Below are 17,172 nucleotides of genomic sequence, written 5' to 3'. Positions count from 1 at the left end.
TGCTGGAGTGCATCTTGTGTTGGGGGTCAGTAGCCACCAATCCCCTCCATCTCTGAGGTTCCACCGTCATTCCACTACATTCATAAGGGTGCCTGCAGCACCAATACGCCAGCTGCCCAGAGCCTAGGCCCAAAGGAACAACCAAGACCACAACATCTGAATTCATCAGGTACCCTATTCCCCAGGGAAACAAGGAAACCTTCACAGTGGGGAAACCCTGTGAAGTCACCCAGCTCATGTGCTCTCACACCCATCATAACAGCCAGCTTGAAAGTGGCTCTACCCACTGGTGAGATCCTGGCACAGCTGCCCAGCCACCTCTGGTCCAATAGCTGGCCTAGAGATGTCTCACCTCCCTCTCCCCGCAGAGAAAGCACCATGTAACCACTCAGGCCCCCCTCCACACACCCTTGGCCTGACAGCTTGACTGGAGGTGGCCCAGAAAGAGCCCCATGCAGCCACGCAGCACACCACACCACAACTCAACAGCCAGTGCAGCAGTGGCTCCACCTGCCTGGAAAGCCCACCAAACAGCCTGCTGGCCCACCACACCCACACGTGCTCAGCCTGACAAGCAACCTGGCACCCCCACTGCCAGCAAACCTGCACCACTGCATCACAAATTCCTACAGCCTAGGCCATTGAGAAAATTGCAGATACCACAGATGAGGATCACAGCTGAAAAATCTGTATAGAGACCATGTTACTGAATCCACCCAGAACCAAAGTCAACATACCATTCCTGACCAACACCTCCGGATCCATCTGCAGGGAAAAGGCTCTTCCTACGAAAGTGAATCCATAAAATTACAAAAATGACTGTTTTACTAGATGCACAGACATCAACATAGGGATACAAGAAACATGAAACAGCAAGGAAATATTGTACCCCTAAAGGAGCATAATGAGTCTTCATTAACTGACCCCAAAGAAAAGGATATTTATGAAATGCCCAAAAAGCAATTCAAAATAATGATTTTAAGGAAACTCAGTAAGATACAAAAGAATACAGACAAACAAGTCAATGAAATCAGGAAAACAATTCATAAGCTGAATTAGAAATTCAATAAAGAGACAGATATATAAAAAAGAACCAAATAAATCTTAGAGCTAATGAATTCAATGAATGAATTAAAAAATACAATTAAGAGCTTCAACAACAGACCAGATCAAGCAGAAGAAAGAATTTCTGAACTTGAAGGCAAACTTTTTGAAATAACCCAGTCGGAAGGGAAAAAAGAAATAAGAATTAACAAGAACAAAGAAAGCACATGGGACTTATGGGACACCATTAAGGGAACAAATATTTGCATTATAGGACTTCAGAAAGAGAAGAAACGGAGAAAGGCACGGGAAATTGATTTAACCACAACAACAATACTCTCTAAGTCTTGGGAGAGATGTAGACATCCATATTCAGGAAGGTCAAATGTCTTTAGTGAGATTCAACTCCCAAAAATCCTCTCTGAGGCACATTACAAACAAACTGCCAAAAGTCAAAGACAGAATTCTAAAAGCTTCAAGAGAAAAACATCAAGTTACATATAAGTTACATGTAAGAGTATCTCCATTAGACTACCAGCAGATTTTTTTTTAGCAGAAACCTTGCAGGCCAGGAGAGAATGAAATGATCTATTCAAAGTGTTGAAAGAAGAACAAGCTGTCAACCAGCTAAGAATACTATTTCCAGCAAAGCTGGTTTTCAGAAATGAAGAAGAAATAAAGGTCTTCCCAGACAAGCAAAAACTGAGAGAATTCATCGAGAAATCCTTATGGAATTGCTATAGCTGGAAACAGAAAGACAATAATTACCATGATGAAAACATGTGAAAATACAAAACCAGTCTGGGTAAATCCATAGTCATACTCTGAATACCCTAGTCCTGTAATGGTGTTATGAAAATCTTTCAGTTCTCTAGTATGAAGGTTTAAAGCCAAAAAAAGTCAAAAACATCAACAACTGCAATTAGTGGCTGAGGAACATACAAAAGATATAGATGTAAATTAACGCAACCAAAACACAAATTGGGGGTGAAGGAAAAATGTAAAGTACTTTAATGCAACTAAAGTTAAGTTGTTTTAAGCTTGAAATAGTCTATTATAACTGTTTATGCTACCCCCATGGTAACCACAAAGAAAGAAATTACAACAGATACACAAATAAACATGAGAAAAGAAACAAAGCTTAGCACCACAGTAACCCACTAAACCACACATGTAAACAAGCAAGGAAGAAAGAAACAAAGGATCTTCAAAATAACCAGGAAACAATTAACGAAATGGCAGAAAACCTTACCTATCAATAACAACCTTGAATGTAAATGGATTAAATGCTCTAATTTAAAAAAATAGAGTGGCTGAATGGATTAAAACAAAACAAGATCCAACTATATGGTGCCTAAAAGAAACTCACCTCGCCATTAAAGACAAACACAGACTGAAAGTGAAGAGGTAGAAAAACATATTCCATGCAAACGGAAACCAAAGGCAAGCAGGAGCAGCCATTCTTACATCAGATGAAATAGACTTGAAATCCAAAACTGTAAAAAGAAGGTCATTATACAATGATAAAGGGGTCACTTCAATAAGAGGATATAACAATTATAAATATGTATGCACCCAACACTGGAGCATCTAAATATATAAAGCAAATATTATTATATCAATATTAGAGATAGACTGCAATACAATGGTAGAAGGGGTCTTCAACACCCCACTTTCAACAACAGACAGATCACCCAGACAGACAATCAACAAAGAAAAGCTGGACTTAGACTGTACCACAGACCAAATGGACCTAACAGATAATTATGGAACATTCCATCCAAGAGATGCAGAATACTCATTCTTCTCAATTGCACATGGAACATTCCCCAGTTAGATCACATGTCAGGTCACAAAACAAGTCTTAACAAATTTAAAAAGATAATGTAACATGTATCTTTTCACACCACCATGGAGTAAAACTAGAAATCAACCAGAAAATCTTTGAAAACCTTACAAATACATAAACATTAAACAACATGCTTCTACATAACCAGTAGAAGAAATTAAAAGGGAAATTTAAAAATTCCTTCAGACAAGCAAGAATGGTTAATAGGTTTTTTGGTGCTTTTCTCCATTACCTCCTGTAACTCCTACTTCAAAAAACAAGAAAGATTTCTAATAAATAATTTAACCATGAACCTCAAGAACAAACTAAACCCAAAATTGGTAGAAGGAAGGAAATAATAAAGCTCAGAGTAGAAATGAACGAAAGACACACACACACACAAATTAAAGATCAAAAAATAAAGAGTTCGTGTTTTGAAACAGCGAACAAAAATGACAAACTTTAGATACACTAACTAAGAAAAAAAAAGAGAAAAGACTCAAATAAATAAAATCAGGTATGAAAAAGGAGACATGACAACTGATAAACAGAAAAAGACTATTATGAACAACTATACAATAAATTTAAGGACACAGAAGAAATGGATAAATTCCTGGACATATACAACCTACCAAGATTAAATTATGAAAAGACAGGAAATCTGAAGAGATCGATAGCATGTAAGGAAGTTGAATCAGTAATAAAATGTCTTTAATCAAAATAAAACCCAGGACCAGATGGCTTCACTGCTCTATTCTACAAACAATTTAAAGAAGAACCAATACCAATTCTCTTCAAACTATTCCAGAAAATTGAAGAAGGGGAAACACTTCTAAATTCATTTTATAAGACCAGCATTATCCTGATTCCAAAACCAGACAAGGATACAACAAAAAAAGAAAACTATAAGCCAATATTTCTGATGAACATAGATGCAAAAATTCTCAAAAACACACTAGCAAACTGAATTCAATAGCATATTATAAAGATTATTCACTAATATCAAATGAGATTCATCCCAGGGATGGAAGGATGATTCAACATATGTAAATCAATACATGTGACACACCACATGAACAAAAAGAAAGACAAAAATCATATGATCATTTCAAAAGATGCAGAAAAAGCAACTGACAAAATTCAACATTCCTTCATGATAATAACTGTCAACAAATTAAGTATAGAAGGTATGTACCATAACACAATAAAGGTCATATATGACAAAGCCACAGCTAACATTATACTGGATAATGTATACTGAATAGTATAAATTATATGAACATTATACTGAGCAAAGCTTTCACCTTTTCCTCTAAGAACAGGAACAAGGTAAGGATGCCCACCTTCACCACCCTAATCAACATAGGGAATCCTAGCCAGAGTAATTAGGCAAGAGAAAAAAATAAAGGGCATCCAAATTGGAAAGAAGGAAATCATATTGTCCCTGTTTGCAATGACACAATCTGACATACAGAAAACTCTAAAGACTCTACCAAAAAACTCTTAGAACTAATTAATTCAGTAAAGTCAGAGGACACAAAAAATCAAAATTCAAAAATCAGTAGCATTTCCGTATGCTAACTACAAACTATCTGAAAAAGAAATCAAGAAAATTATTCCAATTACAATAGTATACACAAACTAAAATAAGATACCTAGGAATAAACTTAAGTAAGGAGGTAAAAGATCTCTACATTGAAAACTTTAAAAACAATGGAATAATATCCCATGTTCATAGATTGGAAGAATTAATATTGTTAAAATGGCCATGCAAGCCAAAGCAATTTACAGATTTAATGCAGTTCTTATCAAAATAATGACATTATTCACAGAAACTGAAAAAATAATCCTAAAATTCATATGGAACCACAAAAGATCCAAAATAGCCACAGTAATCCTGAGCAAAAGGAAGCATCACACTACCTGACTTCAAAATATACTACACATCTGCAGTAACCAAAGCAGCATGCTACTGGCATGAAACAGACACACAGGCCAATGGAACAGAATAGAGAGGCCAGAAATGAATTCACACACCACCTGGCAACAAAGCTGCCAGGAACACATATTGAGGAAAAGACAATCTCTTCAATAAATAATGCTGGGAAAACTAGATATCCACCTGAGAAGAAGAGACTAGACCCCTACCTACTAAGACCAACTAAAAATGGATTAAAGATTCAATACAAAACCCAAAATTATGAAACTACTAGAATAAAACATAAGGGAAATGGTTTATGACACTGGGCTGAGCAAGGATTTTAGAAATAAGATCTCAAAAGCACAGGAAACAAAAGCAAAGATAAACAAATGGAATGACATCAAACTTTGCTTCTGCACGGCAATGGAAACAGTGAAGTGAGGGGGTGTAAATTTCCACAATAAACTGAAAAGACAACGTACAGAATGGCAGAAAATACTTGCAACTATACATCTGACAAGGAGCTAATATCCGGAATATATAAGGAACTTAAATAACTCAACATCGAAAATAAAACAAAACAAAACAAAACAAAAAAAAACAACTCAACAATCTGATTAAATAGGCAAATGATCTGAATAGACATTTATCAAAAGAAGACATACAAATGACCAAAAAATATATTTTCAAAGGCTCAACATCACTAATCATCAGGGAAATGCAAATCAAAACAACAGTGAGATACCACCTCCCTCCAGTTAGAACTGCTATTATCAAAACAACAAAAGAAAACAAGTGTTGGCCAGGTGCGGTGGCTCCTGCCTGTAATCCCAACACTTTGGAAGGCTGAGGTGGGTGGATCACCTGAGGTCAGGATTTCAAGACCAGCCTGATCAACATGGAGAAACCCTGTCTCTACTAAAAATACAAAATTAGCCAGATGTGGTGGTACATGCCTGTAATCCCAGCCACTCAGGAGGCTGAGGCAGGAGAATCACTTGAGCCCAGGAGGCGGAGGTTGCAGTGAGTTGAGATCGCGCCACTGCACTCCAGCCCGGAAAGGCAATGCAAGACTCTATCAAAAAAATAAATAAATAAATAAAGATAAAAGATAAAACAAGTGTTTGGTAAGGATATGGAAGAAAACGAGCACTTACGTACTGTTGGTGGGACTGTAAATTAGTACAGCCACCATGGACAACATTAGGAGGCTCCTTAATAAACTAAAAATAGAACCACCATAGGATCCAGCAATCCCACTATTGCATATATATCCAAAGGAAATGAAATCAGAATGTTCAAGAAACATCTGTGCCCCTATGTTTACTGCAGCACTATTCACATTAACCAAAGTATGGATTCAGTCCAAGTGTCCAACAACAAATGAACAGCAAAGAAAATGTGGTGTATATATACACAATGGAAATATTATTTGGCCATTAAAAAGAATGAAATCTTTTCATTTGGGACAACATGGATGGACCTGGAGGTTATTATGTTTAAAGTGAAATAAGCTGGACACAGAAAGACAAATATCACAGATCTCACTCATATGTGGAATCTGAAAAAAAAAAAAAAGAGTTGATATAGAAGCAGAAAGGAGAACAGAGGTTACCAGAGACTGAGGAGAAGAGGGGAAAGAAAAGAGGGGAGAGTGGGGAGAGGTTGGTCAATGGGTACAAAGTTACCAAAGACAGGGGGAGTAAGTTCTGGTGTTCTATTACACAGTAGCTTGATGATGGTTAACGGTAAGGTATTATATATGACAAAATAGCTAGAAGAGAGGCTTTTCAATGTTCTCACCAAAAAAAAAAAAAAGATAAGTGCATGAGGTGACTAGAATGCTAAATACCCTGATTTGATCATTATATAATACACATGTATTGAAACACCAAATTGTATGCATAAATCTGTACAATTACTACATCAATTAAAAAATTTTAATGATAAAATAACTTATAAATCTTTTTTTCCCCATTTCTCAGAGCAAACACTTGAAGAAAGATGAGAGTAATACCTATTTGGGGACCTTTTGTTCAGGTTACTCACATATCATTCAGGTTAACTTGAAAAATTACAGGAGACAGCAAAGTAAATTGATCATGTATAAGGTATTTTCAGTTATGATAGCCTATTTGAGCAACAACAACAAGAGGAACACAGTACATTGATTCAACTGTTAGGATTAACAAACCTGGTAATTCTAAACATTAATAAATAATATAACTTCATAATAAAAGTAGGCAGTTGTCCTTTCTGAGTCCTGATATTATGAATAGAGATGATGCAGCAGGGTAAGCGGGGTGGGGGGGCGGTGCAAATTTCCAGGTGAATCCAATGAAATGATGCTTAGACCTTGGCCAGGTTTTCCATTCAGTCAGTTAGTCATTCAACAAGGATTTTATTGAGCACCTACAACATGCCAGGCTCTATTCTAGGAGCTAGGAATAGGGCCATGAACAAGACCAGTAAGTTCCTACTTTCATGGAGTTGACATCCTAGTAGGAGATACAGTACAGTAGAGGTTTATACTTGGTCCAGAAAAACAGACCGAAACAGAAAATAAATTAGACTATAATCAGATAAAAACACGAAGAACTGCTCCCAAGAAGGGTCATATTTAGCCAAATATGTGTGCATACTCTTTTTTCTTGGCCCCCTTCTGTCCTAAATTTCCCCTATGAAAATCCTTTCTCAGGTCGGTGCAGTGGCTCACGCCTATAATCCCAGCACTCTGGGAGGCTGAGGTGGGTGGATCAATCACCTGATTGAGGTCAGGAGTTCGAGACTAGCCTGCCAACATGGTGAAACCCCGTCTCTACTGTTAAAACAACAAAAAGCAGCTGGGTGTGGTGGCGCAGGCCTGTAATCTCAGCTACTCGGGAGGATGAGGCAGAAGAATCACTTGAACCCGGGAGGCGGAGGTTGCAGTGAGCTGAGATCGTGCCATTGCACTCCAGCCTGGGTGACAAGAGCGAAACTCCATCTCAAAAACAAAGAAAAAGAAAAGAAAAGCCTCTCTCAGGAAAGGAGTCAACCAACTTGGTCACACTTGGATACAAATAACTGATCTCTTCTCAGGAGTCTGAATTTGATTCCAGGTAGACAGGAGGAGCTCCTAGGTAGCAGGAAGGGCTTCTAGGGACTTTCTAAGAGTCCTGTCATGCATTGTTTCTAAGGAAACATTGATCAAGGACCTGCTCGGTTGTAGGGCAGCACTAGGCTTATTCAGGCAATGGTGGATGGTTCATTTACTATAAAACACACAAAGCCTGAAGGGAAGTGTATGCAATACTGTCCATTTGCTCCTTTAGATGCTGTCTACCCTTCTCCACCCAGTCCTGTGGCCCAGGAGGCTGGCCTTTGGGGACTGCATCAAAGCCTTCTTATCTTCTGTCTTCTGCTCGGTTTGGCCAAAGGGAGTCACCAACAGGAAATGAGGGGTGAGAGGAAAGAGAAGGTGAGGTTCTTATTTCGCAGTTCCATCCCTGCCTGGCCATCGGTTGGCAGTGACTGTGTCCCTCTACTGAAGATCATGACTCCCTGTCAGGGGGTTCTCTTGCATAGCAACAGCCACAGCTACAGCTGCAGCTCTATCCCTGCCCTTGACCTTGAAGGTGCCCCAAGAGAGAGGGTAAAAGCTCCATACTGGTCTCCTCCATTTCCAAGTGGGTTCCTTAAGCCCTGCCCATGCCTTTGTAGAGTGCTCTCACTGACCTCTCAGCTGTCCATTGTAGCGAACACATGTTGCAAAGCTGCCATTGCTCTCAAATCAGAGACCGACTCCAGGCGCCAGCTTCACATTTTAAGCTCCATGATAGGGTTCGGATCTGTGTCCCCACCCAAATCTCATGTCCAATTGTAATCTCCAATGTTGGAGGCGGGGCCTGGTGGAAGGTGATTGGATCATAGGGATGGTTCCTCATGGTTTAACACTATCCCCCTTGGTGCAGTCATGGCAAAAATGAGTTCTCGTGAGATCTGGTTGTTTAAAAGTGTATGGCACCTCCCCGTTCTCTCTCTTGCTTCTTCTCCAGCCATGTGAAGTGCTGTTCCCACTTTGTCTTCCATCATAATTGTAAGCTTCCTGAGGCCTCCACAGAAGCCACGCAGATGGCCAGCATCATGCTTCCTGTACAGCCTGCGGAACTGTGGGCCAATAAAACCTCTTTGTAAATTTCCCACTCTCAGGTATTTCTTTATAGCAATGTGAGAACAGAATAGTACACTCCACATTCTGTAAATTGTGCTTCCTTTCAGGATCAGTGGTGACTCACCTTCAAATAGAACAAAGTTCAGGGCAGTGACCAGAGTGACCCTAGCCTCTTGGGCAGAGAAGAAAACCTCTGGATGGCCATGGCTTACCTTCCTGTGTTGAGTGGAGGACTGTGGGCACACGAACTGGAATCCAAGCAGCAGGAGGGAACCCAGGACACTGAAAAGGGAAAATAGCAACAGGCAAGATGGTGAGTATGTTCCAGGCAACAGCACCCAGTGGAAGGCAGCATCACCATCTCATCAGTGGATGGGGGGGAACAGCCCAACCCAGGCCCTGGGACATGACCCAGTGAAGACACAAAGTGTCGGCCCCATAGGAGGGAGGCAGCATGGTGCTGTGGCAAGGCATGGTATGGGGGAGGTGTGGGATCACATCCCAGCCTTCCTGCTTACCCGCAGGGGTGTTCTAGGTCAGAGCTTTAACCTCTCTAAGTCTCAGTCTCCTCCCCCGAAAAATGGGGATAACAACAGGAACTGGAACTGGCTCAGAGGTTCAGGGGAGAACTGAGTAAGAGGATGCACCATGCCTGGCAGAGGGAGTGCTAGTGCAGCCCACATGCGGTCCTTCACGGGTGGTAGGCTCAGGGAAACGTGTGGCCTTTGAGCCTGCCAGAGAAGTTCCTCTCCTTACAGCTCATGCTTTCCTGGGAACCATTCCTCTGCCTCTTTCCAGCCTTTTGATGTCACATATGTTCTCCATGGGTGGGATTAGCTGTGCTAAGCCTCACTGTCACCAGCCCTGATTAGGGAATGTCATCAAATAAAGAGGAGGTGGGGAAATAGGAGCCGGCTGAGACAGCAGGGTGTGCTGGAGAAGGCATGGAGCCAGGCTAGAATCCCAGCTCCATCATTCCCATCTGGGTGATCTCGGGTCAGTTAGCATTTTCATGCCTCAAACATTCTCACCTTCTGTGAGGATCATTGAATATGACAGAGGTAAAACAATTGGCATGGTTAGTAAGTTAAGAAGGTGAGGGAAGGAGTAGAGTTGACCAGGCAATCTGGAATGTAGCTCCTCTGAGTCAGAGGAAAACCTAGATCTTTCACTCCCTCTCCTGCCCCAAGTCCCACCTGAATGTGATTGGAAATGTAACCTCGGACCAAAGGCGAGACAAGTATTGTCAATTAATTTAAATGCCCAAGGTCTCGTGATTTCAAATCATCAGTGTCATTATTTTAAGCATCCCTGCAATGAGGCTGCTCTATCTTTTGACCATTTGTCAAACCGTATTTAACCTAAGTTAAATAATATAGTGGTTCCCAACCTTTTTGAGACTTGCAACACAACTGAGAGATGTGAAACACTGCCCCAGACCAAGAAAAACCACCACGTCAGTGTGGAGATGAGCAAAACCTGCCTGAAGTTGGGGGTTAGGTCTTGTGGAGTTCGATGAAGCATCCACCATTTCTAAGAATCCAAAATTCCACCCCAGCTCCTGTTTTGTAAGTAAGTGACCCAGCAGACCACACAGAACGGACATGGACAGACTGGCTAGAGACTGTGCAATGTGGTGAGAAGCAGGGAAGATGGCTGTAGTCATGGAGTTGCAGCTGAGGATCCAGAGCTGAGAACATGGGTACTAAGTATGCACACATTCCAAAGAGAGCAGCTGCACTGCCTATTCAGGAACGACAAAGTGGGTGCCCGTCATCCCCTCACTCACCTCCCACCTGTATGCACAAGGAGGCTGGAGGATGGAGTTTGCTGGGTGTGGATTTCCCTGAAAACGATGTAGGAGAGCTGCATACAGCCCCTCCACTCCCCTATGGGGAAGGAAAAGTAGGAGCTCTTCCCCAAGCCAAGCAAGAGGGACAACATTCAGAGCTTGATCCAGATGCCCTGGTATCCGGGGGTACAAGGATTAGTGCCTGATTCTCCTCTGAAAAACATCTAGAGGCCAAACCCTAGCTGGAGTATCCAGGAGGGAAGAATGGAGAGAGGGCTAGGTGGGAACAGTCTGTATTTTTAGAGCCTGGTGGGGCAGGAGATGCTATGTTTTAGCACCATGGAAAGACACGGAACTTAGGTTATCTGGAAAGGACTCCACCAAAGATTTTCACCAGAAAGATTTTACTTTCTACGTTTCCTAGAAAGTAAGCCTGCGGCTTATACCCATGGAGTACAGGCGCTGGGGGGTGGAGGTGGACCTTAAGGAGTCAGCAGATTTGCATAGCCTGCACGAGGGCATGGTGCAGCAGGAGAGCCTAGTGAGGGGGAAATTCTCCAAAGTGCCCCGAGAGAGGAGAATCTGTGTCATTATTTTACCAACCAAGGACAGCAGCACCAGATTACAAGGAACACCAGTCCCACTGGGAACCTCTTTGCCGGTTACCTCTCCTCTCCTCTGCTGTGCCTCACCCTGAAGGAATTCACAATGACAGTGAGTGGGCAGGGCAGGAAACTAGGAGTGTGAAGGAACCAACCAAACCCCCTCTTCCCTACTACAGGGGTCTGAGGCTACAACAGGACCAGCTTAGAGGAGAAAAGAAGTTTTTACCTGGATGAGAGATCAAAATGTTTGTATCTGACTACACTTTCCTTTTATTTTTATTTTTTCTTTGAAACTGAGTCTCGTTCTGTCTCCCAGGCTGGAGTGCAGTGGCTTGATCTCGGCTTACTGCAATCTCTGCCTCCCGGGCTCAAGTGATTCTCCTGCCTCAGCCTCCCCAGTAGCTGGAATTACAGGCGGCACCACCACGCCTGGCTAATTTTTATATTTTTAGTGGAGATGGGGTTTCACCATGTTGGCCAGGCTGGTCTCGAACTCCCAACCTCAGGTGATCCGCCCGCCTTGGCCTCTCAAAGTGCTAGGATTACAGGCATGAGCACCGTGCACAGGCTAGACTTTCCTTTTAATATACTGTATTCATAACAACATTCTTCCAAACAAGGGATGTATTTGGGACAATAATATGAAATTAGTGGGGAGAAGAATAAAAGAGTTGAATTATAACTTGCTGAGGATCTAGAGCAGCACTGTCCAATAGAGTTTTCTACAATGATGGAAACATTGTCTGTCTGTCCTGTCCAGTGCAGATGCACAGATCTGTGCTATTCAGGACACAGGAAGCTAACGGTTCAGGTCTAGATGGTGATGTTACCGATGTCCTGGATAACTTCTAAAATGATTTCCCTTCTTACTCCCACCACATACAACTTTCTTTGGACTTTCAAATACTTGAAAATGAGCCTGTTCATTACACACATAATGCACTGGAAATATTGCCCAAGACGTCTTCCAGCAATAGGGCAGGAGAATTAAAGAGAGCGGGTTCCCAGACAGTGGTGGCAAAAGGACAGTAATCTTCTAGCTGTATCCCTACTGGATCCAATTTGACCTCTAAACCAAGAACATGTGCATCACAACTCACAAGTCCATGCTCCATGGTTGCATGACTTAGGGCAAATCACCTCTCGCTGTGCCTCAGTTTCCTCATCTGTAAAATGGGAATTATATAACCTGTCTTCCTACCTCAAATGAGTTAATGTGCAAGAAAGCACATTATGAACCCAGGCCTACAAATGTGAATCATTTGTAACACATTCTGGCACTGCTTACTCATTTAAAAAGAAAACCAGATTGGTGTGGTTTTGTTAAAAGAAAAAAAAAAAACAAAAAACAGCAGCTCCATAAACGTGTTACACCTCAGTGCCTCAAAGCTCTTGGCACACACGGTAGCCACATATTTGTACGGAGCAGTTTTGGATAATCACTGATCTGAGGTTGCACTTCCATAGCATTCAGGGGGACCTGGGGCAGGAGAGGGAGCGAGATCACATCTAGGTTTTCCTCTGACTCCGAGGAACTGCATTCCAGGTTGCCTGGTCAATTCTACTCATTCCCTCGCTTCTTAAGGTCTCTGCCCAAAGGATCTTGTCTGCACAGGGCTTCCTTGAGCCTAAAAAAACAGTGGTCCCTCTCCCAGCCCAGTCCTTTTCTCCATAGCACTTACTGTCTCACATACTATGTCTTTATTTACATTTCTCTCTCTCTAGCCAAGGGAATGTAAGCCCCATGAGACCAGGGAGTTTGTTTTGTCACTACTTTATTCCCCAGCACCTAGCAGGGTGGCTGCTGTATAGCAGGAGCTTAATTCACTGAATTAAAGAATGATACTTCACCATCTTGGTGACCCCTGAAATCTCAAGATTAAGTGAAAATACGGTGAATTAACATATTCAAAAATGTCCCAAGCCACTTTGGGAGCTTTTACAATTTTCTTTTATGAGGGATTTATTAAAATCAGTTCTGCTTTTGAATTTCTATGTTACCCCTCTCCGAAAAACCATCCTTAGAAGATGACAAGATATGGCAGCAAGATGTTCGCTGGTGCCTCTTGTTACAAAAGTGCAACACAAATTACATTTAGATGTTCAAATGCTTCTTTTCTTCATTTACTGGGCCCTATTGAAGCTCAAATGCATAGCGGTACCCAACAAAATTCATTCTGCAGTAAAATCTGAGATATTAAATGGTCTCTGCTCTGAATGGAATAGAATAAATTCCCCCAGAGGGGCAATTATTCTTTGGGCTACAATAACAGCAGGCACAGCAATATATAACCCCAGGGGCCAGAGGAAACTCTGCCAAGGGCTGAAAGTTTCCCACCCCTGCTCAGCACACTCTGTTTTAGGATACCTCACCCCGCTTGCGCATACTTAGCTAATTGGTATCTGTAGCTGTGCCCACCTCTTTTCAAAACACCAACAATCTAGCCCAAATCCTTGTTCCTCCTGACCCAATTCAAAGTTAATGTTTGGAGAATGAGAGAGCATGCATGTGTCTCTGTGTGTGCAACTCGTGTGTTATTTCACTTTGATAGTTTGCTTTGGCAAACCGCTCCCAGCTTGCAACGTTTTGACAGATTGAAGGCTACCAGGGCCTTTGGCAAACAAATCACACACTCCTTTCCAAGTGGCGGGGGGAAGCTACATTCCTACCAAGACTTTCCGATTCACCTTGCAGTCGAAATAACCTAACATTTCACACCAACCAAAAAAAAAAAAAAGTTCTGCCATCTACCCAGTGCTGTTCTAGGTTTTAAACACTCCATCATTTCATTTCCCCGTGTAGAAAATAATGCTCACTGAAATTCGGTACAAGATTTACATCACGGAACTGGGGCTCTGGGCTTCTGTATTTGCCTTGGCCAGTCCCACTCTCCATGCCCCCTACCATCTCAGCTGCGCTGAGGGTGGATACTGTCACAGCCCCTGTGTACCTCGAATTACCTCAGTGAACAACACCACTTGGGCATATCAAGTAACAAAACAAGGAAAACAAAAAAAAAAAAAAAACTACTTCCTTTCTTCCTCAGTGAATACAACCCAAGAGATATTTTGGGAGCAACCAGATCACTAATAAAATTATATCGACCTTAGCAAAAGAGAGCCAAAATCTTAGCATTGAAGTGAAATCCTGCCTAGTGCACTCTAGAGATAACAAATGTGTGCTGGCCGGGCACGGCGGCCCACCTCTGTAATCCTAGCACTTTGGGAGGCCGAGGCAGGCAGATCATTTGAGGTCACAAGTTTGAGACCAGCCTGATCAACACAGTGAAACCCCATCTCTACTAAAAACACAAAATTTAGCTGGGCGTGGTGGTGTGTGCCTGTAATCCCAGCTACTCATGAGGCTGAGGCAGGAGAATCGCTTGAACCCGAGAGGTGGAGGTTGCAATGAGCCGTGCTTGCACCACTGCCCTCCAGCCTGGGCAACACAGCAAGACTCCGTCTCAGAAAAACAAAAATATTTGCTAAGCATGCATTTTCACTGTGCTCAGCTCTGCCCTCTGCCTTCTTCTGACAACAGCTAAGTGCCTGTAGTCCCAGCTACTCGGGAGGCTGAGGTAGGAGAATGGCGTGAACCCAGGAGGCAGAGCTTGCAGTGAGCTGAGATCGCACCACTGCACTCCAGCCTGGGTGACAGAGTGAGACTCTGTCTCAAAAAAAAAAAAAAAAAAAAAAAAAAAAAAGAGTAAAGGCAGCAAGGAAGGAGGATGGGTTACCAATGACATTAGCCAACAAAGAGCTGATGGCTACCATTGATCTCAGGGCTCACAAGTAATACTTCACAACTATCCTATCAGACACTTTTATTATACCCATTTTGCAGGTAAGGAATTTGAGGCAAAGAGAGACTAAGTCATTTGCCAAGGAGCCACACATACCTACTAAGTGGTAAAGCCTGATTTCTAACACCGGCGGTCAGATCCTTGGCCTGGACTCTTAACCACTGTGCCACGGGGCCTCATTAGGACACAACATATTTTTACAAAACAAGCATTTGCCATTTGATTACATCCACTTTCTTCCCCACTCTGCATGAGGTGGGGAAGCCTGGTGGCTTCATGGGCTCCTTTATTTTCTGCCACTGCTTGCAAGAATCATCAGAAACTAGGTGGATGCAATAAAGCTGCATTCATCCAGTCCCACCAGAGGACATTCTAAATTTCAAAATAAATGAAGCTAACCACATAAATCCCAAACTTAAAAAAATACGTTCTATTTATTTCCTCTGTTTTCTTACACAAATTAATCTGAGCTTAAGTAACCTTTCTTAGATGGCTCAGAGGCACCAAGGTGAATATCAATCAATTTGTGCAGCCCAAGGTGGCGGTCTTCGGTCTTAGGCGTACAGCAGCCTGGGGCTTGAGATCCTCAGACCCTTAGGGCTTTTGGAATCTGGCTGGCATTTAGCTGTCTCCTTCCTGCTATCAGGTGTTGTTTACTGTACTGTCAGTGACCCTGTGTCCTCTTAACTGGGCTCCCTCTGAATCTGCCTTGGTCTTGGAAACATTCAGATAACCAAGCTGCAGCCAAACCAAGACCAACAGGCCCCGGGAAAAGGCCTGCCTGGCTCGTGCAGAGTGAAATATTTCCATTATAGAGCGTGGACTTAAGGACACATATTCTAACTGCAAATTGGTTTTTATCACTTGTTTCCAGGTTCTTAGGTCTTGCAGCCATTTGTATTTTCTCGAGCAGTACCTCTGGCAATGTGAGGTGTTCTAACACAGCACAGTCTTTTGTCCTTTTTTTTTTTTTTTTTCTTTTTTGAGACAGTCTTGCTCTGTCACCAAGGCTGAGTGCAGTGGCAAGATCACAGCTCACCACAGCCTCCATCTCCCAGGCTCAAGTGATCCTCCCACATCAGCCTCCTGAAAAGCTGGGACCACAGGTGTATGCAAGCACACCCAGTTAATTGTTTGTTTGTTTCTGTAGAGACACGGTTTCATCATGTTGCCCCGCCCGGCTTTAAACTCCCGGGCTCAAGTGAACTGCCTGCCTCAGCCTCCCAAAGTTCTGGGACTAAGTGAGCCACTGTGCTGGCCTACACAGCACAGCTTTTAAAGACACAACACCCTTTGGTAAATTTCCGTCCTCAATGGCAGGTTTCTTGAAGAAATGGTTTCTGATACACCTTTGCAGCAAGCAAAACAATCTGCATAATCTTGACTCATCCTGAAGACTAATAAATATCAAGTGAATAACAGAATGGAAGGATAGAATAAAGTGAAGGCAGAAAAGGAGAAAGAGAGGAGGGAGGAAATACCAGTCACTAAAGAAAGCGCTGCTGTCCAGGAGTTTAAGATCAGCCTGGACAAGATGGTGAGATCACATCTCTACAAAAAAAATTTTTTTACAGTTAGCCGGGCCTGGTGGCACGCACCTGTAGTCTAAGCTACTCAGGAGGTTGAGGTGGGAGGGTCGTTTGAGCCCAGGTATTTGAGGTGGCAGTGAGCTATGACTGTGCCTGCACTCCAGCCTGGGCAACAAAGAGAGACCCTGTCTCTAAAAAATAAAAATTTTTTAAAAAGTGCTGCTCTGTGACAGCTTTCATCAAGAAAATATTTTCTAAGTTCATCCCAGAATTCCCTGTTGGAAAAACCAAAGAGCTAGGAAAAGGAAGACACTGGTAAAAAGCAGATTTCTACAAATTGGAATGACTGGTTCTAATCCCTGGCAGGAAGAGAAGGGGTCAATGTTAACCCAAGGCATAAAAATCCACTTAGAGATGTAAGGAATGGGTAATTGGCAGCCCAGTGATCACACCTTGACTCCACTGAACCTTTTTGGGTACAGAATGTTCTAGCAAAT

General features: G+C 42.4%; 1 protein-coding gene across 1 annotated transcript in view; it reads right to left on the bottom strand.

The window, feature by feature from the left end:
* THSD4 (thrombospondin type 1 domain containing 4) overlaps window positions 1-17,172 on the bottom strand; it is a 686,742-nt gene that overhangs the window by 638,534 nt on the left and 31,036 nt on the right. Inside the window, exon 3 of the mRNA XM_050796270.1 lies at window positions 9,159-9,228. Within this exon, the coding sequence (XP_050652227.1) occupies window positions 9,159-9,228 (70 nt within the window). The remainder of the gene's footprint in view (window positions 1-9,158; window positions 9,229-17,172) is intronic.

Source organism: Macaca thibetana, chromosome 7 (assembly GCF_024542745.1).
Source record: "Macaca thibetana thibetana isolate TM-01 chromosome 7, ASM2454274v1, whole genome shotgun sequence".
Classification (NCBI taxonomy): Eukaryota; Metazoa; Chordata; class Mammalia; order Primates; family Cercopithecidae; genus Macaca; species Macaca thibetana.
Note: the sequence above shows the minus strand (reverse complement) of the source record. Positions and strands in the feature narration are given on the sequence as shown.